Consider the following 25,293-nt stretch of genomic DNA (forward strand, 5'->3'; position numbering starts at 1 on the left):
TAGTCAGAGAATAAATAGAGAAAGTCCAAATTATGTTAAGAACAGAAGATCATCCGTAGATAAAAGCACGCCTACCATTAATACTAGGCCAAAAAATAAAGAAAAAATAATACCTGGACGATCAGTGGGTGGTCTTCTGGGCACGTATGCAAATGGTCCGATCGATATCTTTGATCCCGTACAAAATTAACTGCATGAAACATTGGGGTGTAGACTAACTGTGCTCCATAACGCTTACTCAAAAGCCTCCAAGCCAATTCAGAGGCGTCAACCATTGGGGCAAGAACATATCGAGGCGATTTGAGCACTTCTCGCCAAAATTCCCATGGTCCTACTTTGTCAGGCATGGTAAATGTTCTAAAATTGAAAGGGAACTATCTATACAAGAATTGTCTAAATAAAGTTTTAGTAGCTCGTTTGACGAACCGTATATAAAGTAATAAGCTGTTTGAAAAACGCGTCTCTATCCCACTTTCCAGCGATGCAATTAAAGAAAGAATAAGATTGCTAGGCCAAATTTTACAGATTAAGGATGACAGGTAAAGCAGAAAGCAGATCGTTCCCAAACGAAGTGAAAAGAGGTCGTAAGAACGGATTTGAAAGAATTTGAAACTTCATGGTAAAAGACTTCATGGGTAAAGAGCAAAGCTTTGAGTAGATTGGGAAGGAGAAGGAGCGGGCACAACTTTATTGGCCTCATGCAGTTTCGTGCAGCAGTGAGAAGTAGTAGTAGTATGAGCAGCACTATAGACGATACAACATATTCCTTACTATCATATGGGAAGGCGTCAGGACATCGACACTTAGGACCATTACCGTCAGGACATCGACAAAATCCGTCACAACATCAACAAAAGATCTGTCAGAACCACTAACTGTCAGGACATCGACAGTCATAATATCGACACGTCAGTTCATCGACAGTCACAATCGCTACCCGTCAGAACGTCGACAGTCATAACATCGATACGTCACGACGTCGAAAAAATCCGTCATAGCATCTATAATTTTAAAACTTTAGTTTTTTGGGGTTTAGGGGGAAAAGCTACCTAGATCAGGTTAGGTTACGTATTTAATATATGCTATGCTTTACCCAACCCGCCTGATTTGCTAATATATAGCCAAAATTTGTTTCTAAACAATTATATACTTATTACTATTATATAAATTTATAAATCGATGCCCTGACGAATTTTGTCGATGTCCTGACGTGTCGATGTTGTGACTTTCGACGTTATGACGGGTAGTGATTGTGACTGTCGATGTCCTGACGTGTCGATGTTATGATTGTCGACGTTCTGACGGATTGTCCTTGTCGACGAAATGACGTTTAGTGCTTGTGACGATTAGATGAAATGGTAGCAGCCCCTATCATATCTCTTCATTAGTGTACCTCTGATTGAATGTTCGTTATTATATCACTGAAATGTTGATTCAAGAATTGAAAATTTCAGCCTTTAGAAGAAGTAAATTTCTCTTATCATAAGTTTTTTATAAACAAGTAGGCCTACACAAAACTAACTTTAACAAAAACAAATTTATTTCTGTTCCCAATTCAACGGAAGAAAGGTGTTTAAAAGCCAAAGACTTGGGCTTCCAAATCAACATTTAATAACTGTTCTACAGAAAAGTGTTTGGGTCTTTTAGGAATGCTTTCCAGCATAAAATAAACAACATTTGATGCAGTAAAATTACGGAACAAAAATAATATTACCTTTCTTTCTCACACATTTCTAAATTCTAAGCTGAAAATCTACTTTCATAATTTGGAGTAAAAGAATTTCCGCCAGTCCCAAGTAATTGTTAACTGGGGGATGGAAGAAAAGTACCAAAAACAATAGGTACCTAAAGGTAATGACATCAGTACCTCAAGGACAACAGGGCCTTCAAAACCACAGCTTCATATTCTAAAATATTCCTCCAAATGTATTGGGCAAATATGAAACATAACTGGCAATTGTATTTCAAAAATAGTACAAAACATAACTGAAATCCATATATTTGTCTCACAAAGTTTCTTAGAACCTAGTCTGATTACCATCAGGATCTATTAAAGAAACAGCAAATTTGGGACTAACTTTGTTCTTCAATATCTTTCTATTTTTAGGGATTATTTTCCCTAGAGCAGCTAAAGTACTTGGCTCAACTCGATTATTTCTACAGCGGCAATTGGAAGCCAACTTTGAGTAATGACTAAAACACGGGCACTGTTTCGTCAATTTTGTGCTTGTACCTTTGCTATTTCTGGATTGGTTTCGTATATATTGATAAGTGGTAATTCCAAGATAATTAATATAGGCATGAAATGTAAGCAAATGTACAAGTAGCGACACTGCAACTAGACCTACTATCAAATGCACAAATGCGATGGTTACAAATACGAATTTATTAATAGGAATGGTTAGGAATAGGTAACTGATGTCTAAGCAAGGATTATCCACAAAAACACTAACTTCTCCATCATCGGCAGTGTCTCTTTGTGACCATGGATATACTGTACCATCATTGAAGAAACACAGAAAATACATCACTACCCCGTACACGGACAAGCCACAAATAATCAAACTATGCACAAGCGCCGTTACAACAGCTGATATAAAGGCTTTGTAATTTAAACCACCGACACACTGGTTAAGCCATTTGCAGTGATGATCAAAGCTTTTTACGCATTTATTGCAAATGCTGCAATGCTTTGTTTGATGATCAGAGACAGATATTTGGCAAATATGACACCTTCCGTAAGCTGAAGAGCTTGCGACTTTGTTGGCAGATTTAATGGCTGGTTCACACGGGTCTCTTACAGTTGCTAAAATAATAGCACTAAACAAAATGGCTTCATTTAAGCCAGAGATAATGTGGAGGATATTATGCAGCCCTCTAGGGGTACTTAGGATCAAGGTCCCGTGATGAAAAACGATAGACAATAAAAGCACGATATAACCGCTCACTTGCTGAGAATGGAGAGGCCAATGAAAGCCCGATTTTCTTCGCCACATCTCGGCCTCATTATTCTTACTTTCGGATCCCTTTGAGTTAGAGACTAAGTAGCTAGGGATACTAGTTTGCTCCGGCATACTTTCAGTTTTATTCCACTTCAAACAGCTTATATTCTTCTGTTTACCCTTAGTATCATCCAGAATTCAAATGACCTTTCGTCATTTGGCAGTCGTATTTAAAATTTCAGCCGCAGAAGTGGTTTGAATGTCAATAATACACTAAGAAAAAGGCACGGTAAAAATGATCACAAATAGCCTATATTAGTCTATGAATTCGGCTGTTGTTCCGAAGCTGCACAATCAAAGTCAGACAGGTATTCGCAATTTAGCAAAGGAATAACAAATTTAAAGAATAGAAATACTTTCTCTCTCAATTCTCGACCTATGAAAACACCCATTGACAATAAGCACAATACAGTTATCAGCCGTGAATATAATCGTCTTTGTCATAGGCATTCAAATCCAAACAAATCATTCCTTTATTAGTGAAAAATATAGCAAAGTTCAGTAGAACAAATACTTTCTATTCGAGTACTCTGTTTTGGAAAAAATCACTGAAAGTGAGCACAATTACGTTAGTGAGTCAATACAAATGTTTACTACCAACACTTTCCACACTAACGTCACAACAACCAAAAGTCATCTAGCCTACTACACAATCACAAGTTGATTCAAGAAGTCATAATCCTTTTTGATATCAAACAGAGCATCAACAGTTAAATCCCTGACTAAAGCATATTCTACGGTAAAAGGGACTCGTGTCCCAAATCTCTAAGGCAACAGGAATCTAAACATTGGGAGAAAATTGCGACCGGTGAATTTTGCTGCAACTCAGAGTCATGATTTGAAAACAATGAGCCAAATTACGAAATTCGAAGATCGAGGATTACATTTCTGGAAGAAATATACATTGAGGCTGCAATTGAAATTTGTCTAGATCCAGAACATACAAAAGCGGTTAGAGGGAGGGAATGGCAAATTAAGCTATACCAGACAACAGACAAGTACACAAGAATCGCTTTCGGAAGGGGGAAGCAAAAAAACAATAACAAAGGAATTATATGAAATTCTCAAAATTATAAAAGAATTAATGTTTTATAGATTTAGCTTAAAAGTAGATAAGAGCAAGATTGAATTCCTTGCTCTATTTCTGTCACTAAATGGATACCACTTATAACTATATGAAAACTAGAATCGAAGAATTCTCCTGCGACTCGGAGAGTCATAATTTAGTTAACAAAAAGACTAACTTGTACCTTTATGGAAAAAATACATGTTGACCCTACAGTTCACACTTAACTATCTCCACCAGGCAATACCAAGCAAATAAGAAAAAATTCCTTTCAGACAGGAGAGGGGGGAGAGAGTGAAAACTTGAGAAATTATATCGAAAATAGAAAGTTAAGGTAAATTGCTATAAACCTTAAGGTTCGAGATTCAAGCTTTGACTTCACTATTGAGTTCAGTTTGCTTTAGGTTGGTTCGTTTAGACAAGCTTTTTGTCTTTAGTTTGTGATCTGGGCACAATAGAGCCAAATCAAAATATTTAAATCTAAAATGTATTTTGACTATAATTAAAATCCCTATCTTCATAAACATGTGGATTGATAATCATGCCAATCTACAGGGAACCATTTCTAAGGGGGGAGGCAGAAATAAATCAATAATGTCGTTATTAAGAGAAAGCTCATAGCAACATATTTCAGGAGGCACTGATGGGGCAAAAGTTCAGATCTCACATGGTAACCATTTCAGGAGGCACTGATGGGGCAAAAGTTCAGATCTCACATGGAAACCATTTCAGGAGGCACTGTTGGGGCAAAAGTTCAGATCTCACATGGTAACCATTTCAGGAGGCACTGATGGGGCAAAAGTTTAAATCTCACAAGGTAACCATTTCAGGAGGCACTGCTGGGGCAAAAGTTCAGATCTCGCATGGTAACCATTTCAGGAGGCACTGATGGGGCAAAAGTTCAGATCTCACATGGTAACCATTTCAGGAGGCACTGATGGGGCAAAAGTTCAGATCTCACATGGTCGCCATTTCAGGAGGCACTGGTGGGGCAAAAGTTCAGATCTCACATGGTAACCATTAGCCTATATATATATATTACATGTTTGGCACCTGGAAGAAAAAGTGTGTCTTGTCTGAATTTTTCTTTTAGAAAATACTTTTATCAGGCAGCAGTAACAACAACAATGAATCTGTGAGTGCTTTTTGTTTGAAAAGCAGCTTTTTTATTTGAAAAAAAGAAAAATTAGAAGAGCTATGTGAAATCAATGAAATAAAAAAGAATCCAATTTGAATTTTTAAATGCAGCTTAAATATATGTGTTGGATCCGTTCAGCAAATCTATTTCTATTTGCAGACATGGGAATCTTCGGTTTATCTGAAACTCCTTAAGACTAAATGTCTTCTGAAAGAAATATTTAAAAAACGCCGAAAAGCCACGAATAATGTTTCTTTTTGATGAAACAGGAAACATATGGAATGCCTTTTAGCGTTTTTTAGAGTATGGATCTATCATATTTAGAAATATGAAATTTCAGAAATATGAAATTAGAGTATGGAAATTTCATTGAAACATGCAATTAGCATCTAATAATCTAAAAGTATATCGCATCATCTGAGACATCTAGGATGTCTCATTCAATTTTTATTGCCATTAACAAATTAGGAGTGGGAGAAGACAGAGGTTCAAAATGAATCATGAATACGTGGATTATTTGAAAAAAATGGTGTATTTGGGGAAAATTCGGGGAGATAAACGTAATTTTGGTGGAAACGTCAAGAAAATTAAAAATAAAAGTAGTCCACTGAAATTTAAAGTTGCTTTAATAACATTATCTGCTATGAAGCATCCTAAGCAATGAGGCCGATGCGACAAAGCATGGTAAACCCGATATTAGAATTTCGTGTTTTAAAGTACCAAGGACATAAAAATTGAAAGCTTTTATTATATTTTTGATACTCAGTCAACAACTAAGACACTTCGAATTTACCTACTAGCTGAAGTTGGAAATTTCATTGAAACATACAATTAGCATCTAATAATATAAAAGTATATCGCATCATCTGATGATGATGATGATGAACGAATTAAAGACCCCTCTTGACTTCTCGGTCACTTGGGTCTTCTTTCAATAAATCCGGATCCCACTTTAGTTAGTCAATCATCAATAATCTGCTCTGTCACATTAATTAATCATAATTATTCTTCCCATCACATCGTCTTATCTCTCCCCATGGCAGAGATAAACTGTGCAACCAGCTTAAGGATCTGTATATTGTCACTATCATTTGCAAATCCTCCGAACATCAAATTTACACTCAACTGTTTTCTTCTTTCATGAAAGAAGGCGTTGATATGTCTTTGGAGAGTGTGCTTATCACAATCTATAAGAAGATGTACCAGACTTTCTTCTTTGTCACAAAACTTACAGTTACTTGACTCTCCATAAAACTTTGCCCTGTATAATTTTGTATCTGCATGGCCTGATCTAAGACGAAATGCTAATCTTCCCTCTTTCCTACTTAATCCTTGGTACACATGTCTCTCAAACTTTCTTGCTACTTTTCTGGTAACAAACCAATTTCCAGATTGATTTCTGCTATCCTCAAAATCATACGTTCTCACTGATTGTATCAATTGATCTAATTGCATTGCAGATCTAGGAGTTGAACCGCTAGTAAATACATTTATTGTTTTGCATGCCATTTTAGCAGCTGTGTCAGCACTCTCATTTCCCTCAATCTGAACATGGGCTGGGATCCACAGAAGACATATGTTTGCTGTTGACAGAAATGATACTATTTCCATGTAGCCCAATACAACTTCTCTTGAAATTTTCTCATTATGATCAAAACTGGCGAGTGCCTCCAATGCACTTTTTGAATCTGACAACAATACAATGTTTCTTTGGTTGCTAAGATTTTCCTTAGCAAATACAATTGCTTCCTTTATGGCTATTACTTCAGCCTGGAAGAATGTTGCCTCTGAATACAGTTTAAATGACTTTGACACTTGTATCAATGGAATGACAAAGGCGGCCCCTACTGCAGAAATTGGGTTACTTTTCTTAGATCTGTCTGTATATATATCAAGGAATGCCCTTTATTTCTCTGCCATCATTAATTTAAAGTTTATCCTGGAATCATGGCATCCCTTCGTTTCAAACTTAAGATAGCACTGTGCAAGCTTAATTGTCTCCCAAGGAGGAGGTAATGCAATTTCTGGAACTTTTAACATATCTGTGATTTTTAGTGTCACTCCAAACTGTTCACTGATACGACAAGACATTTCAAAGATATTTTCCTGGTTCCTCTTTTTAAACTTATTTGATGTAACAATTTTTCCTGGTTTAACTATTCTTGATCTAACTGGGTTTGTAATATCTGTTGTCCACAATTTTTTTATATATTTCAGTACATTTACCTTTCTCCTGGTTTCCAGGCTTTCAAGTCCTGACTCTGACTTTAAAACACAATAGGGGTAGTCTTTCTGGCTGCAAAGGCAATGCGTATAGCTGCATTCTGTACGGAATTCAACTTTGCTAGGGTTGTGTCACTGCCTGAGGAATAAATCACGGAAGCGTATTCTATCTTAGACCTAATATATTTTATATAAAACTCCATCATAAAACTGGGTTTTTGCCCTCAGCTAACAGTTGTAAGCATCTTCATAAGATTCAGCCTTTTTACGCAAGCAGCCTTAGTCATTTCAATATGTGGTTTCCAATTCAAATTTGTCTCTATATTCACACCCAGAAACTTTGTTTCACTCACAAACTCAATCTACTGGCCATTAAATCTAATTATTAGGGTAAATTTCATTTTCTTCCGAGTTATTAACCTGGCTTTTGTTTTATGTGTTGAAAATTTGAGATCAATATCAGTTGCCCAGTTTTCAATTGCACTAATACTTCTGAAATAGCTTGGATTCCCTCTTCCAATGTCCTTGCCATAACCCACAAAGTGTTATCATCAGCGAAAATTCCCGCGTTTGAATCTCCTTCTCCAATAGGGATATTATACACTCCCATATTGTAAAAATCAGGTCCTAGGGCTGACCCTTGAGGTACTCCCCTTCTCCCTCTTACTAGGACTGTTGACATTGTATTTCCTACTCTCACTGTCACTACTCGGTCTTCGAGATAATTTTTACTTAGCAGCAACATTCTACCTCTAATTCCAGCCTCAATTATTCCTGACAATATTTGTCTATGTACAATATTATCACACGCGCCCTTGACGTCAAGGAAAACTGCAATCATTACAAGTCCATTCTGGAGAGCATATAAAGCATCCTGTTTAAAGCAAAGCAAATTTTCTATGGTACTTTTGTTTTTCCTGAATCCGCATTGTATATCTTTAAGGCCGCGCCTTTTTTCTACTTCATAGTTAAGTCTTTTCTTAACAAGTCGTTCATATACTTTCGCTAAAAATGGGAGCAAAGTTATGAACCGCTGGTCTTCGAGTTTTGAATTGTTCTTTCCTGGTTTTGGGATCATAATGGCTTGGCCCCTTTTCCATGCACTTGGAAAATATCCATCATTCCAAGCCAAATTGATGATGGCAAGCAACACCATAATCCACTGCTTTGGCAAAGCTTGAACAAACTGTGGATAAATCATATCTTCCCCTGGTGAGGTAATAGGGAGATTTCTTATCACACTGTCAATTTCAGCATTAGTAAATAGGTGATTATAAGGGCTCTGCAAATCCTGATTTGCCATTCTTTTAACTTTAGCGGGTCATTCTGGCCACTTCTGTAGCATTTGGATCAGTATTTCCTATTGTCTTATTTAAATAATTGGCACCTGCATTCACTTTATCTTGATCTGTCAATAGTAACTGATTATTGTACAATACAGGGGGGTTGGATTTCCTGGGTGGGGGTTTGTTTTGCATTTGTTTAATGAAAACATAGACCTTACTTACTGGTTTACAGAAATCCAAATTTTCAATAAACTCTTCCCAGCTCTTTTTCTTGGCTTGTGAAAGCCAAAATTAAATGCTCTTAAATGCTGCATAAGCCCTTTTCACCTCAATATACTTGTATATTGTTGTTGCTTGTTCATACTCATTTTTTCTTCTTAGATATTTCTTTTTAGCTGCATCACAATCTTTCTTCCACCATATACATGAATTCCTTTGTCCCTTATATTTGGCCTTCAGTGGAACAGCTTTTGTTGCTGCTTCAATTATCCTGTCCTGAAAAACCTTCACTTTGTCATCAACACGTTGCTCCCTTTCTACTACAGCCCAAATGTCTTTTTGTTCAAGAAGTTCTTTAAATTTTCTCCAATCTGCCTTCTTGATTTGAAACTTAGTAATCTTGTTTGACTCAAATCTATCAGAAATCTCAAACCGACCATCACAAACATTTAATAAAATTGGGGCATGGTCACTAAACAAAGATGTATTTACTAAGGTTGACACAGTTGCTGATGCCACTAGATCTGGGCTAGTGAAAGTCAAGTCTATAGTGGTGGAAACTCCTGTGATAGGATTCTTTCGGGTTGGAAGCTCTTTTGGTGTAATTAAACATATATAATTTTCCAGTAACATATCTTCAAGGCTTTTACCTGAAGCATTAATAAAATCCCAATTACACCAGACTTTACTATGGGCATTAAAATCCCCTATTAAAACCACTTGTTCTGCCTTTGGTATTTTATCAAGTAGTGCATTTATTATCCCACCAATGTCTTTATTATTCCCATTCGAGTTGTAAACATTTATAACATTGAGGATTTTACCATTTCCCAAATGGAGCTTGCATCCAACTATTTCGACATACTCTTCATAATTGCCACCTAATTCAATATGCACTTCGGTGTAGTGGTATTTTCTGCTAATACCTATCAACACCCCACCTCTTCCTGTTTCAATTCTGTCTTTCCTCAAAATATTGTAGCCCTGGAAACTCATATTTACATAGGGTTTTAGCCAGGTATCTTGGAGACATAAGACATCAATATGGTTTTTATGGCAAAATTCAACAACAATATCTTTCTTCTCATTCCTCACTGATTGTGAGTTCCATGATAATATTTTAAGGTCCATATTGTTGTGCTGCTGTCTCATTAATTAAACAAACACTTCTAATTTCATCATTGTTTAGCTGTCCAAGCTGCAATTCATGCACAAGGGTACATAATTTATTTATACGTTCTATTAATGATAGTTCACTTAATTTAAGCATTTCTGGTCTTAGAAGTAATCCAATTATTAGGGATTTTACTGCCTTCTGTTCAATTTCTTGCTTCATATTTATTGTAATTTCATTATGACCTTGATTGAAATAAGGGGTACTCACAGTAAGATTTTTGTTTGCCGCATCTGCATAGCTTCTATAGGTTACTTGGGCTCTCTTAAAACCCATGTGGTATTTCTCTGCCACTTGTAGGATTTCTCTATTCTGGATTCTAACAGGGCAAGCAAATGATGTAGAAGAATGATTGCCCTTGCAATTGACACATATATATGATTTGGGCCTTGAGGTACTATCAGTGTTTTTGAGATGGCACATATCAGATGAATGATTTCCTGAGCATCTTAGGCATGTATGAGCTTGAGCTCTACAAACATCCTGTTTATGGTCATATTTTTGACACTTATGGCACTGTAATAATCTCCTGTTATACACCTGGACTTCTCTTTTTCTTCCACAAAACAACACACTTGGGGGAAGACAATTACCTTCAAAAACCACCCTTATTGCGTAACTGTCAGATAGCTTTTTTGTTTCTTTGTTGTACCATTTTTGCCTGTGAACTTCTTTTACTTTAATAGGTGACTCCATACACTCTAAAATCTCTTCATCTGTCATGCTTAGTTGGACTCCTTTTATGATCCCTCGGCTTAATCTCTGCTTAACACTTCCAGTAACATTCACTCCAGCAACAATGTTCATTTGTTGGACAATTTTTGATGATTCTTCATCCATGAGGAATCCTGTCATTTTGTCTCTTACTCTGTTTACTTCAAATTCAAATTTCCTATATTTCAGTACTTCTTTCAGAGATTTCACTATTTGGTAGTCATCAGGCAGTTGTTTATTTTCATCACTTACAGTAACATCAATCATTGAAGATAATAATTCGGTCTGTGGTATCTCAATGGTTTGATTTTTAAAGGACACTTTCTGAGATGGTAGTGATTGGTTTTGGTGTGGATTTTGCCTCTTAGCTTGTTGTGGGGCAATTTCACTATTTGGAGAAATGTCTCTCCTTTTACGTCCTAGGCTGGGGTTCAGTCCCAGTTTTGGCATTTGCAGGTCTTCTTGAATCAACCCTTCTACTACACAAGGGTTGACAGGTCTCATCTCTTCCTCACTCTCAGATGGTAATGGTGGGTAACTTCCTTCCTCACATAACGCGGAATTCCTATTAGCTAAAGGAATGGGCTGTATCCCAGGCACATTATAATTTGGTGGATAAAAACCACTTCCCACTAACTGAACTGGTGCTCTTTGCACCTGCTGGACAATTTGTTGTTGACCATAAAATGCATTTGGGTTATATGAACCTGGTTGCCAGCTTACTGGCACATCATGGGACCATGGAACTATCATTTGGTTCTGACTTGCATTATTATTAGCTCCATAAAACTGTGGGGTCATTTGCAAAAATGATTGTCCTTGACCTGTACCACTTCCACCTGCACCATGACCCCCTTGGGGGCCAGGTTGAATATTCATTTTTTCTAGAGCACAAAATCTATTTTCAAAATTTTTTTCTCTGAAAAAGTTGGCAATATTAAAGTTGAAAATCTCTTTGTAAAGATATAACAAGTTAAATAAGTTTAAATTTGCTCTATCATAGCCTATTTTCTGAACCAAGGTTTGACGATCATCGCATTCAAATTCATTTAATTCAAAAGCAAGACATAGCTCTCGTGGGCAAAGCCCAAATATGATGTCTCTTAGTCATAATTAGCAAAATAAAGTTGTCTGATAAAACTTCGTTAGGATAAATAAACTAAAGGATAAAAACACTTGAGATTGAGAATAAAATTATCTGATAAAACTTCGTCAGGATAAAATAAACTAAACAATAAAAACACTAGAGATCATTGTAATATTTCACAAAGCTTGGCACAAAGCTTTTACTGTAGCGCATGGTGTTACACTAGACTGAGGTCAGTTTTAGAACCTTCTCAGCCACTTCCCTGGGGGGACGAGATCTTATAGGGACAAAAGGTGGGGGAAGGAATGATCGGTAGATGGGATGTTGAAGGAAGGAGGAGCCAAATCTTTGGCGTAATTTTCCTCGGTGGGAAGAAAGGGATTCAAGTTTAAATTTCTTGAGGTAAAAGGAGTAAGGTAGAGGGGTACCGCCATAAATGATTTGCAGTGATCTCTTCTGAACTCGTTCTATTTTATCAATTTCATCCTGGGTAAGGAAAAAGTGCCAAACCGGAAAAGCATATTCAACTAAGGGGCGGATGAAAGTGTGAAATATTAGTTTCAGCTGGTCCTTAATTACTCGAAATTTTTTCAGGGTTTCTTGCATTTGGAGTGTGCCGTTAGCTTTTTATACAATTGTTTTTGTATTCTCTCGCCACGAAAGGTCAGAAGAAATCACCACACCAAGTGAAGATATTGTATGACTTATTAGCTCGGAAGTGATAGGAGGCTCGAAAGAAAGTAGAGTATTCGGAAGAAAAGAATATATTGTGACCAAGGCTTTGTCCTTACTCACGACCATATTTACTTTCGCTGCCTCTGAGGCAACTTGGTCGATGAAGCCACCAGTATTGCTGTTCCAATCCTTGTATACGATTTCTCTTAAGAACAAGTTGTCAAGGTATTTTCATCTGCCCTCCAGCTCAGAAGAAATTCATTTATAGTGAGGAGGAGGCCCAGCAGCCCGATTACAGTTCCTTGTGGAATTCCACAAAAACTGGCAGAGAAGTGGAAAATTGGTCTTTATGCTTCACAGTTTGCTCTCTATTTGTTAAGAAGCTCTTGATGATTTTAATAATAAAGCTGGGTATATTTTTTCCCGCCATTTTTTCTAAAAGGATTTTGTGATCAACAAGGTCAAATACTTTTCTGAAATCAATTGCAATTAAATTTATCCATTTTCCAGGTTCATCCAGGTGTTTTAAAATAAAATAAATTAAATTAACGAGGTAATGAACTGTCGAACACTTAGGGATGTTACCAAATTGCTTTCGATCAGTACCTTTCAAAAGATATTTTTTCAGCCATGCGGCAACAAAGCTTTCGTATATTCTGCTAAAAACTGACGTAACTGTGATCGGCCGGACATCAGAGATATCAATAACTACTCCTTTCTTTGGAATGGGAGTAATAAACCCTTTCTTCCATTTCTTTGGAAAATATCCTGTTTTTGCCATATTATTGAAAATTATCTGAAGGGGAAATTATAATTCTTTAGCAAAGCTTTAATGAGAGCAACTGGAATGTCAAAAGGGGCAACAGAAGTTCTTTTTAACGAAGAGAGTTTACGGATTATAATTGCCGATGAAATATCAGCAATTAAATTATCATCTGAAGGAGTAGTTAAACTTACTGGAGGATCCTCAGGTGGAAGAGGGGGGTAAGACTGAACAATTGAAGCAAAATGGGCATTTAAACCATTGGCAGTTTTCTCTAGTTGCTTCTCCTTCATGAAGTCAACTGGTTGAGAACTTTTTTCAGTCAGACTTTTTATTTTACTGGAAAACTGCGACGGTTTGGACTCCAAAAGATGGTCAACTTCATTTTCATAGTAATTTGCTTGTGCCTTTTTGATTTTCCATTTTATTTGGTTTGCCAACTGTTTTGCTTGGTTCACTTGACCTTTTCATATTAGGTGCAATTTATGTTTTATCAGTCGCTTTATTTTTGAATTTACGTATGGTTTATAACTAGAACAGAATTTAGTCTTACGTTCGGGAAAGCAATCGAGAAATTTTGAATTTACCTTATTATGGAATTCTTCTACTTGGGAATCCAAGTCTTTAGCTGAAGAGACCGCGACCCAGTTTTCTCCCGTTATCCAGTCACCGAATTGCAGCAGACCATGGTCAGTGATCGGCCTTGAAGTAACTTCGGTTACTGAATATTTAATTTTTTCTTTTTCCAAGGGGTTCCACTGTAACATATAATGATAACTTCGACCAAGTGGTGCTAGTTTACTTGGATTCTGGTAATATTCCAAAAGATTTGTCAGGATTACATCCAGAGAAGTATTCCCCTTAGTTGTTGGGAAATCGACTAGAGTTTTAAGGTTAAGTGACCTGGCCAGCGATTTGCTATCGAGTTCGTTAGTATCTCCTAGCATTACTACTCCAAAATATGGGTGAGTTCTCTGGACGTAGTCTGTCGATTCCTGCAGCTTTTCCCAAAAAGCTTTTCTTGCTGCAGCTGGCTGACCAGGTGAATATTAGAAAACGCACACTGCTACGTCATCTGAGACATCTAGGATGTCTCATTCAAATTTTATTGCCATTAACAAATTTGGAGTGGGAGAAGACAGAGGTTCAAAATGAATCATGAATACGTGGATTATTTTGAAAATATGGTGTATTTGGGAAAAATTCGGGGAGATAAAACGTAATGTTGGTGGAAACGTCAAGAAAATTAAAAGTAGTCCACTGAAATTTAAAGTTGCTTTAATAACATTATCTGCTTTGAGGCGTCCTAAGCAATGAGGCCGATGCGACAACGCATGGTAAACCCGACATTAGAATTTCGTGTTTTAAAGTACCAAGGACATAAAAATTGAAAGCTTTTATTTATTTTTTTATACTCAGTCAACAACTAAGACACTCCGAATTTACCTAGTAGCTGAAGTTAATTTATGCAACAGTGCTTGTTATTATTTCTTGATATTCAGTCACCAATTAAAGCTTTATTATATCATTTCCCTCTTAGGGTTGTCATATCATGGCTTAAAATATATACAACTTTATTAATTTTCACTTTATGCATACCCCAATGCTAAGCACTAATTTTCAATAGGCTTTATTGTATCATTTCTCTCATAGAGCTGTCGTAACATCGCTTAAAATATATATGACTTCATTAATTTCAACTTCATGTATAGCCCAATGCTAAGCAATACTTTTCAAAAGGCTTGATACTACCATTTCCCTCATATGAGCTGTTGTATCATCGCGGAAAATATATATGACTTTATTAATTTCGAATTTATAGATATCCCTAATACCAAGCAACACTTTTTAAATGGGTTTATTCTATCATTTCCCTCATAGGGCTATCGTATGATCGCTTAAAATATATACGATTTTATTAATTTCGACTTTATGAATACCTCAATACTAAGCAATACACTTCAAAAGGCTTTATTGTGTCATCAAACAGTTCGTGGTAACAAACTGTATAGTAAGAGTGACTCGTCTCAATAGTAACCAAACTCTTAAGAATGGAATTTTAATATCAATAGATACATCAAAAGAATTCAATTTTTACGCTGATTTTAAATATATAAGTTTCATCAAGTTTAGTCTTACCCATCAAAAGTTACAAGCCTGAAAAAATTTGCCTTATTTTCAAAAGAGGGAAAAACGCCCCCTAAAAGTCATTCAATCTTAATGAAAATCAAACCATCAGATTCAACGTATCAGAGAACCTTACATTCTATGTTACAAGCTCATATCTGCAAAATGTGGAATTTTGTTTTTTTTTTCTAGAAGAAAGATCAGGGATGCGTGTCTTTTTTTTTTTTTTCACCAGGGTATCGACCCAAGTAAAAAGAATGTATCGACCCAGTGGTCCTAGAATGTCGCAAGAGGGCTCATTCAAACTGAAATTTAAAGTTCTAGTGCCTATAATCAAAAAACAAAATACTTAAAAATAGTATCACTTTTTACAAAAAAAACGCGTTTTTGATGTCTTTTCACACTGCATTCTTTTCAAAGACAATTGATTTTTGAAGCAATCAAATAGTTCGTGGTAACGAACTATATAGTAAGGGCGACTCGTCTCAATAGTAACCGAAATTGATACCAATAGATACATAAAAAAATCAGATTTTTATGATGATTTTATATATGTAAGTTTCGACAAGTTTAGTCTTAGCCATAAAAAGCTACGAGCCTGAAAAAATTTGACTTATTTTTGAAAAAAGGGGAAAACACAAAAATGTGGTTTGTTCTCAGTTCAGGGTCACTAAAGTTATTATGTAAACTGCAAAATATTTATGATATACGAGCAATAATTTGAATCTTTCAATTCAAACTAGAAAAATACATTACAATTTTTAAATTAGTTTTTTTATTTTTTGTTGAGTTCTAACAACCCGAGTCGAGATTTAATGTGTATTTCCATACAAAAAAATTCTATTTTTTTTATTTTAGTTTTGTTTATATTAAACAATACTTTTCAAAAGGTTTTATTCTACCATTTCCCTCATAGGGCTGTCGTATCATCGCTTAAAATATATATGACTGTTAATTTCGAATTTATGCATATCCCCAGTACCAAGCAATGCGTTTCAATTGGCTTTATTGTATCATTTCCCTCATAGGGCTGTCGTATCGTCGCTTAATATATATATACCACTTTATTAATTTCGACTTTATGCATACCCCAAAACTAAACAATACTCTTCAAAAGGCTTTATTGTATCATCAAACAGTTCGTTGTAACGAACTGTATAGTAAGAGCGACTCGTCTCAATTGTGACCGAAACTCCAAAAAATTAGATTTTCATGCTGATTTTAAATATGTAAGTAATATCAAGTTTAGTCTTACCCATCAATAGTTACGAGACTGAGAAAATTTGCCTTATTTTCAAAAAAAAGGGGAAAACACCCCGTAAAAGTCACTCAATCTTAATAAAAATTACACCATCAGATTCAGCGTATCAGGGAACCATACTGTAGAAGTTTCAAGCTCCTTTCTGCAAAAGTGTGGAATTTTGTATTTTTTTTTTGGTCCAGAAGAAAGATCACAAATGCGTGTTTTTTTGTTTTTTTTTCACCAGGGGTGATTGTACCAACCCAGTGGTTCTAGAATGTCGCAGGCGGGCTCATTCAAACGGAAATTAAAAGCTCTAGTGCCTTTTTTAATAAAAAAATAAAACAAAAATTTAAAATAGAATCACTTTTTGCAAAAAAACTACATAATTAATGTCTTTTCATAAGGCAGGCTTTTCGAAGATATTTGATTTTTGAAGCAATCACAGTTCGTGATAACGAACTGTATAGTAAGAACAACTCGTCTCAATAGTAACCGAAATTGATACCAAAAGATGCATCAAAAGAATCAGATTTTTATGATGATTTTAAATATGTCAGTTTTAACAAGTTTAGTCTTAGCCATCAAAAGTTACGAGCCTCAGAGAATTTGCCATATTTTCGAAAAAAAATGGAAAACACAGAAATGTGGCTTGTTCTCAGTTCAGGGTCACTAAAGTTATTATGTAAACTGCAAAAACATTTATAATATCCAAGCAATAATTTAAATCTTTCAATTCAAAGTAGAAAAACACATTATAATTTTAAAATTAGTTTTCTTTTTTTTAGGTTCTAATTACCCAACTCGAGATTTAATGTGTATTTCCATACAAAAATTCAATTTTTTTTTATTTTAGTTTTCAGTTCAGAATCTCTAAAGATATCATGTGAACTGCAAAAATATTTATGATATCTGAGAAATAATTTTAATCTTTTAATTAAAACTAGAAAAATACCTGAAAAATTTTAAATTAGTTTTATTCTTGGTTATTTTTGGTACTTGATACGTGAGTTAAATAACGTTTATTTGCATAAGACAATTATTTATTGATAAGGATTCACAAGTAAGAAAAAAGAAACTTAAGGAAAAGGACAGATATGGTAGTCGAGCTAAACAAGTTGCTGGCGAAAGGAAATAGGACTATGAGAAAAACAAGGATGTTCTCAAATTGATTTCCAAAAGCAGATTTGATGAGAAAGCTGCAGTTCAAAATAGGCGTCCAGTTTTAAAATATAAAACGAACTAGGAGTTTCGTCAGAATTGCATCGATTCATCATCAGAACATGTGAAGGACAAATAAAGAAATGATGAAGCTTATCACATGAATACTATCAAGTCTGCATCAATCCGAATGAAAAAAAATATGGAAATGATGAGGCTTATCGCCTGAATACTATCAAGTGTGCATCAATCCGGAGAAACATTAAATACAGAAATAATAAGAGTATCATCAAAATTACATCAAATCAGTCTCTTGGAAACAAAGAAACAAATACAGGGGAGTGATGATTTGTATCGTAAAAATGATATTGAAAAGGCTACTGTTTAAAATATGTTTTATAGTAAGGAACGAACTCTTGCCCTTAGTAACCCGTGTCTTGTCAAATTAGCTAATTAATTTCTTCAGATTATGTTTTTAAAATAATTCCCACGCCGGGATGCGCACCCGATCCGGTCGGTTGAAAGCCAACTATCCTAAACAACTAGACCATATGGGATACGTCTTAAAAGCTAATTAATTGTTTTATGGTCTCTTATCAAACAGTTCGTGTTAACGAACTGTAGAGTAAGAGCAACACGTCTCAATAGTAACGGAAACTCTAAAAACGGAATTTTGATACCATTAGATACATCAAAAGAATCGGAATTTTATGATGATTTTAAATATGCAAGTTTCATCAGGTTTAATCTTGACCAAAAAACTTACGAGCCTGAGAAAATTTGCCTTATTTTTGAAAAAAGAGGAAAACATCCCCTAAAAGTCATAGAATCTTAATGAAAATCACACCCCATTAGATTCAGCGTATCAGAAAACCTTACTGAAGAGCTTCCCAAGCGCTTATCTGCAAAAATGTTGAATTTTTTTTTTCCAGAAGAAAGATCATGGATGCGTGTTTTTTTTTTTTTACATAAATCCGGGTTGCAGCGGTAGCTAGCAACCTAGTAAGAGACGATCACGTCCAATGTTAAGAAATATAAAAACCCATAGTTCCTAACAAAGGAGTCAGATCAAAACAAAAAGTACACCATTCGAACCGCCTTGTCCGAAACCCCTATATAGGAAACTTTCTGTCCCTTGGCTTGAACAGCAAGGGAAATATATTGGCTTGAAAATCAAGAAAAGTGGCAGCTACTACAACATTCTGCCTAAACGGGATATTTTTTTTTCTTTTTTTCTTTCTTTTCGACAGATAGCTTGGCACTGGAACATCGTAGAGAATTGTTCAATGGCTCATTTTAATACATTAAAGAACCAGCTGTAACCCATAGTAACTGATGTATTAAAAGGAATCATTATATAAAAGATTATGTAACATATATTTATCTTTAGATAAGATACTAAAGATAGTATAAACCAAACTAATTTTAATTATTTTCATATTTCATGTTAGAAATTAATCAATGACGTCATAATCGTAGGTTGTAGCCAAGTCGTCTCTTACTATTCCAATTAAGAAAAGCCATAATTGTTTTCCTGTTTTTACATTAAGGAACGAACTGTAGCCCATAGTAACTGAAGTATATAGATTATGATGTATCACATACTTATCTTTAGAAATGATAGTATAGCACAAATTTATTTTAATTATGTTCCTTAACAAATCATCATAAGTAAAAATTTACCGTGCTGGGAATCAAACTCGGGCCAACTGGGTGTGAACCAACTATCCTTACCCCTAGATCATGTAGGATATTTCAAAATATATGATTAATGAAGTTTATGTTAAAGAACAAATTATATTAAAATCATATTAAAAGAAGATAATTAGAAGAGCTAATCAGTGCATGAGTTGGACTTGTTTAGCTGCCTGATTTTTTGATGAACGTCTCTTACCATTCCAGAGAAGAAAAAGCCAAACACTTTTTCCTGTTTGTAATCAGGTTTTCTTTAAAAATTGAATACATATCCGGGTTGCAGCGGTAGCTAGTAACCCAGTAAGAGACGATCACGGCCCAAAGTAAAAATAAAATAGCCTATAACTCCTTGAGCTAGTCAGATCTAAAAACGAAGTACATCATTATCCAGGTTGCAGCGGAAAATAGCAACCTAGTAAGAGACGATCACGACCGATGGTAAAAATTAAAATTACCCATAACTCCTGAAAATACAGCCAGATCAAAAAAGGAAGTACATTATTACAACCACCTTACTGTCCCTTGGATTGAACATCAAGGAAAATATATTGGCTTGAAAATCAAGAAAAGTGGCTGAAACAACGATATTCTGCATATACGTTTTTTTTTCTTCCGTTTTTTTCTCCTCGGCTATCTGGGTACTGGAAATATCATACAGAGCTGTATAATGGCTCATTGAAAAATAAATTGCTACATCTAGTGCCTTTTGTAATTAAAATAAAATAGTTTTTTTTTTTAAATAGAATCAATTTTGAACAAAAACCTGCATTTTCGTGTACAAGCTTAATGACTGACGTTATGATCGTATAGGTTATAACCATATATGAGATAATAAATGAATGCAATATTTATGCACCCTTATCTTTCGACAAGATAATAATACAAGAAATACATAATTACAAGGATCAAACAGTTTGTGGTAATCCGGGTTGCAGCGGTAGCTAGCAACCTAGTAAGAGACGATCACGTCCTATGTTAATAAATATAAAAGCCCATAGTTCCTAACAGAGGAGTCAGATCAAAACAAAAAGTACACCATTAGAACCGCCTTGTCCAAAATCCCTGTATAGGAAACTTTCTGTCCCTTGCCTTGAACAGAAAGGAAAATATATTGGCTTGAAAATCAAGAAAAGTTGCAGCTACTACAACTTTCTGCCTTAACAAGATATTTTTTTCTTTTTTTCTTTTCCACAGATAGCTTGGGACTGGAACATCGTAGAGGGTTGTCCAATAGCTCATTTTAAAGGAAATTGTTTGGGATAAAAATCTATAGTAACTAAAATAAATTATTTCTAAAAGAGAATAAATTTTTCCACCAAAAACTGCATTTTTGATGTTACAGTAAAGAACGATCTCTCTCCCATAGTAACTGACATGTTACATTAAAAGACGATCATTGGAATAAAAAGTTATTGCATGCATTGGACTTAGTTAGCTACTTGATCGTGTGAGGTTCGTCTCTTACTATTTCAAAGAAGAAAAAGCCGTAGGCTTTTTCCTGTTTGTAATATTTTCCTGTTTGTTATCAGGGTTACAGCGGTATCCGGATTTTTACATTAAAGAACGAACTGTAGTCCATAGTATTACAATAAGGAACGAACTGAACCCATAGTAACTTAATTATTAAATCAAACAGATCGTGGTCATAAAAAAGAGCTGTGTAAGTGCTCATTTTCAAAGAAACTGCTGTACATAGAAACTTTTTGTAATTTTTAATTATAAAGAAGGAGTAAGGAACGAACTTATCATCCGGGTTGCAGCGGTAGCTAGCAACCTAGTAAGAGACGATCACGTCCAATGTTAAGAAATATAAAAACCCATAGTTCCTAACAGAGGAGTCAGATCAAAACAAAAAGTACACCATTAGAACCGCCTTGTCCGAAACCCCTGTATAAGAAACTTTCTGTCCCTTGGCTTGAACAGCAAGGGAAATATATTGGCATGAAAATCAAGAAAATTGACTTTAACCACGTTATTCTCCCCAAACGGGATATTTTTTTCTTTTTTCTTTTTTTTTTTTTTTTTTTCCACAGATAGCTTGGCACTGGAACATCGTAGAGGGTTGTTCAATAGCTCATTTTAAAGGAAATTAATTGGGTTAAAAATCTATAGTAACTAAAATAAATTATTTCTAAAAGAGAATAAATTTTTCCACCAAAAACTGCATTTTTGATGTCTTTTCACACTGCAGTCTTTCAAACATAATCGTATACCAGCGGTAAGATTTGAACCCACTCCTCCGAAGAGACTGGTGGCTAACACCAGTGTCTTGGACCACTCGGCCAGGCTGCCTCTAATAAATAAATATATATGTGAATTTGGGTTGCAGCAGTAGCTAGCAACCTAGTAAGAGACGATCAGTCCCATGCTAAGAAATATAACAAAACTCCTAAAAATAGAGTAAGATCAAAACAAAAGTACATCATTAGAACTACCTTGTCTGAAACCCTACTAGATAAATAATGAATGTCGTAGCTTTATATTAGAGCTATGAAGTGAATAGAAAAATTATAATAAAGAACGAACTGTAACCCATAGTAACTGAAGTATTATCATAATAATTTTATAATAAAGAACGACCTCTTGCCTACATTAAATTTTATAGGCCATTTAACTATAGTATAGGCTAGTACAGATATATTTAAAGTCAATATATTAAAAATTTTATAATAAAGAACGACCTCTTGCCTCTACTAAATTTTATACGCCACTTAATTATAGTATAGGTTATTAATTCCACAGATAGATTGGCACTGGAATATCGTAGAGAGTTGTTCAATGGCTCCTTTTAAATCCGAGTTGCAGCGGTAGCTAGCAACCTAGTAAGAGACGATTACAGTAAAGAACGAACTCAAGCCCATAGTAATTATTAATAATAAATAGGGATTATGAACGTTCCATCAGTATCATGGCTGTAGAGATGGCTGAAACCTAGAAGAGAACAAACCATGGCACATATTGGACTAAGTTAGCTTCCTGATTCTCTTAAGTTTGTCTCTTACTATACCAAATAAGATAAACCCATAGGCTTTTCCCTTTTTTATAGCATACATAAGAGATCGGTATAGTTAATTATCCCAGTTGCAGTGGTAGCTAGTAACCTAGTAATTTCCCTCATAGGGCTGTTATATCATCGCTTAAAATATGTAGGACTTTATTAATTTTGATTTTATGCATTTCCCCAACACTAAGCAATGCTTTTCAATAGGGTCTATTGTGTCATTTTTCAAATAGGGCTGTCATATCATCGCTTAAAATATATACAACTTTATGCATACCCCAATACTAAACAATACTCTTCAAAAGGCTTTATTGTATCATTTTCCTCATTGGGCTGTCGTATCATCGCTTAAAATATTAATACTTCATATTAAACTTTATATTCACTTAATGTAGGATTCCTATAAAAATATAAACCGGTATCATTCAACCCAAATAAAAAGTTATTCATATAACTGTCATTGGATTTACCTTGTTAATCATGCCCAGACAGGAATATGTAAATGAGATTCCAACTGGACTATGCTAATGATGTATCTCTCTTGTAGTATGACTATGTAAGTAGGTCAATGACCCAAATATAGGCAATCTTAAGAGCCTCAGGGGTCTTAGCTCCGGACGTATGTAAGCAACACTACTCACTGTAGGGCGAACTTATCTGAAGAAAAAAACGCTCTATTGACTCATAACACTCCAAAATGGGCTCAAAATTTGTTTTGTCTGATAGGCTTGAAACTATACGGATTGTAGACAGGGTTAGGTTGACATTAATAAAGACAAAATGTTCTGAGATTTACTTTTATTGGTGTTTGACTAATGAAACTAGGCCAAGAAATGTTGTTTTCCCTGATTAACTTAGCCTTAAAAGGCATGTAGACATGCACACACATTTGGGAGGGGTTGGGGGTAACCCCACTGTTGTTCGTGGTAGTTATTTATTTTGATGTTTACTTTTTAGTTGTTTTAATTTCTGTTTATTCTATAGGTTTCATTTATTCATCAAAAGCACTGTATGTTATTTGCATGTTTGGTGTAATTATTCATGTGATTTATTTCTTTTTATGTGTAATTTATTTGTTCATGGTAAATTATGTTCATTTCAGGCTAGCAACATTAAATGATTAATTTCTGCTTGTTTTATATTTTAATGACTGTTTGCTTTTCTCGGAAACAAATGATCGAAATTAGTTCAACTTAAACTTATCTTTGAAAAATGGTTAATTTACATAATCTAAAGCCACTGATTGTGGGACTTGTCAACCACAGAAACATATTTATTAGAACTTTGGAATATCTTGACAAAAACAGTTATCTTAAAATTTACACCCAATAGTATAGGGAAGTATGGGGGTGCTCAGGGACAAAAAAGGGCACAGAAGGATGGCTGTTGTCCTTAAGTTATTTTCAACCCAAACAAACCATTACAACTTTCAATTTCAAATCAAGTGAATCCCATCGACTTTGTACGACCATGCCTCCCATATGATGCAGTCAGGGGAAAAATAATAAACAGTGCATGGGATGTATAAGGCTCTGTACTAAAGCAATGCTACTGCATTGCCTCTAATCTTTGGGGAAAGGCTACTTATTGGATGCTCATTAATATATATATAATTTGAGTCTTGACCTCACTTGACTTGCAATAATTGTTATGATTGCATGATCAGCCTATTAATTATTTTCTGTTGCTTATTTGCAATAATTTTTTTTTCATCTTCTCTGATGAGGTCAGAAATAAATAACAAGGCCTACATAAGTCTTTTTTTTATTTGGTAATAGTTTAGAAATGCCAAACACAGTTGTTTTCCTGAGCCTTCAAATTGCTATTATCAGTTCCATCTGTGTTTTGCATAAGATGCCACTGCAAGTCTTCTGTTGGATTTCATAATGAGATAATTGTTTGTCAAACTTCATTATGAATAGATAGTCAAAAATCTTTTCTAGGGCTTATGTAGAATTTATTGTAATATTCTAGATTAGAATATCCGTATAAAAGTTATTCTGTGATTTTATAAAATGAAATAGCCTGTGTAAAGGAGTAGTTATTTAAACATACAATTTTCTACTTAAAATTAGAGCGCTTTGGATCATAATTTTGACTAAATTCTTTCAACTTAAACTTACGTTTGTTATTTTTGCCGCATGTTTTCGACATATTTTCGATCTAACAAAACACTAAATAAATTTCAAAATGTAATTCAGGTTATGGATAAAGTCGAGTCTCAGCTATGGAATGGTTTGCAATCTTGCATCGAAACAATAAAACAGAAGAACTGTCCAAAACAACATGCCAATAACTTGCATAGGGAAAATGAACCTTAAGAGGGTTGTGAAAACTAAATGCAAGCTCTGTTTCAAACATTGTGCAACAAAAAAGTTAGGGGCAACACTGTTGATATGATCAAGCAGTTTTATATATAAGTAGTGTAGCTATAATATAAGGAAGAGGGGTGGTAGGAAATTACTGTAGTAATATAAGGAAGAGGGGTGGTAGGAAATTACTGTATCAATCTAAGGTACGAGACAGGTAGGAAATTACTGTAGGTAATATAAGGAAGAGGGGTGGTAGCAAATTACTGTATCAATTAAAGAGAGCAGGCAGGTGTAGCTATAACAGTTTCAAGCGGGCAGTACTCCCGCCATACAAGCAGGAAGTACAATGATCAGATTTAGCCTATCATGAAAATTCGTGCTGTTCACGAAACTATGGTTTTGGAGTTAAA

General features: G+C 35.0%; 2 protein-coding genes across 5 annotated transcripts in view; both read right to left on the reverse strand.

Annotated features, from left to right (window-relative positions):
• The window catches only part of Dus1 (Dihydrouridine synthase 1), a 144,762-nt gene that overhangs the window by 89,405 nt on the left and 30,064 nt on the right, over positions 1–25,293 (reverse strand). For all 4 annotated transcript variants that reach the window (XM_089094250.1, XM_089094221.1, XM_089094232.1 and 1 more), the window contains exon 2: positions 114–357. In XM_089094250.1, coding sequence (XP_088950376.1) covers positions 114–347 — 234 coding nt within the window. In that variant the 5' untranslated portion in view covers positions 348–357. The remainder of the gene's footprint in view (positions 1–113; positions 358–25,293) is intronic.
• Positions 2,019–4,015, reverse strand: LOC148956161 (palmitoyltransferase ZDHHC11-like). The gene has a single exon (XM_089094210.1). It carries the CDS (start codon positions 3,072–3,074, stop codon positions 2,019–2,021), a length of 1,056 nt encoding a protein of 351 aa, XP_088950336.1. The 5' UTR covers positions 3,075–4,015.

Source organism: Artemia sp. Qi Xiang Cuo, chromosome 1 (assembly GCF_049724085.1).
Source record: "Artemia sp. Qi Xiang Cuo chromosome 1, ASM4972408v1, whole genome shotgun sequence".
NCBI classification, from domain to species: domain Eukaryota; kingdom Metazoa; phylum Arthropoda; class Branchiopoda; order Anostraca; family Artemiidae; genus Artemia; species Artemia sp. Qi Xiang Cuo.

Excerpts from the sequence above, each read along its gene's own strand:
- LOC148956161 (XM_089094210.1), bottom strand. The coding sequence starts at position 3,074 with ATGCCGGAGCAAACTAGTATCCCTAGCTACTTAGTCTCTAACTCAAAG.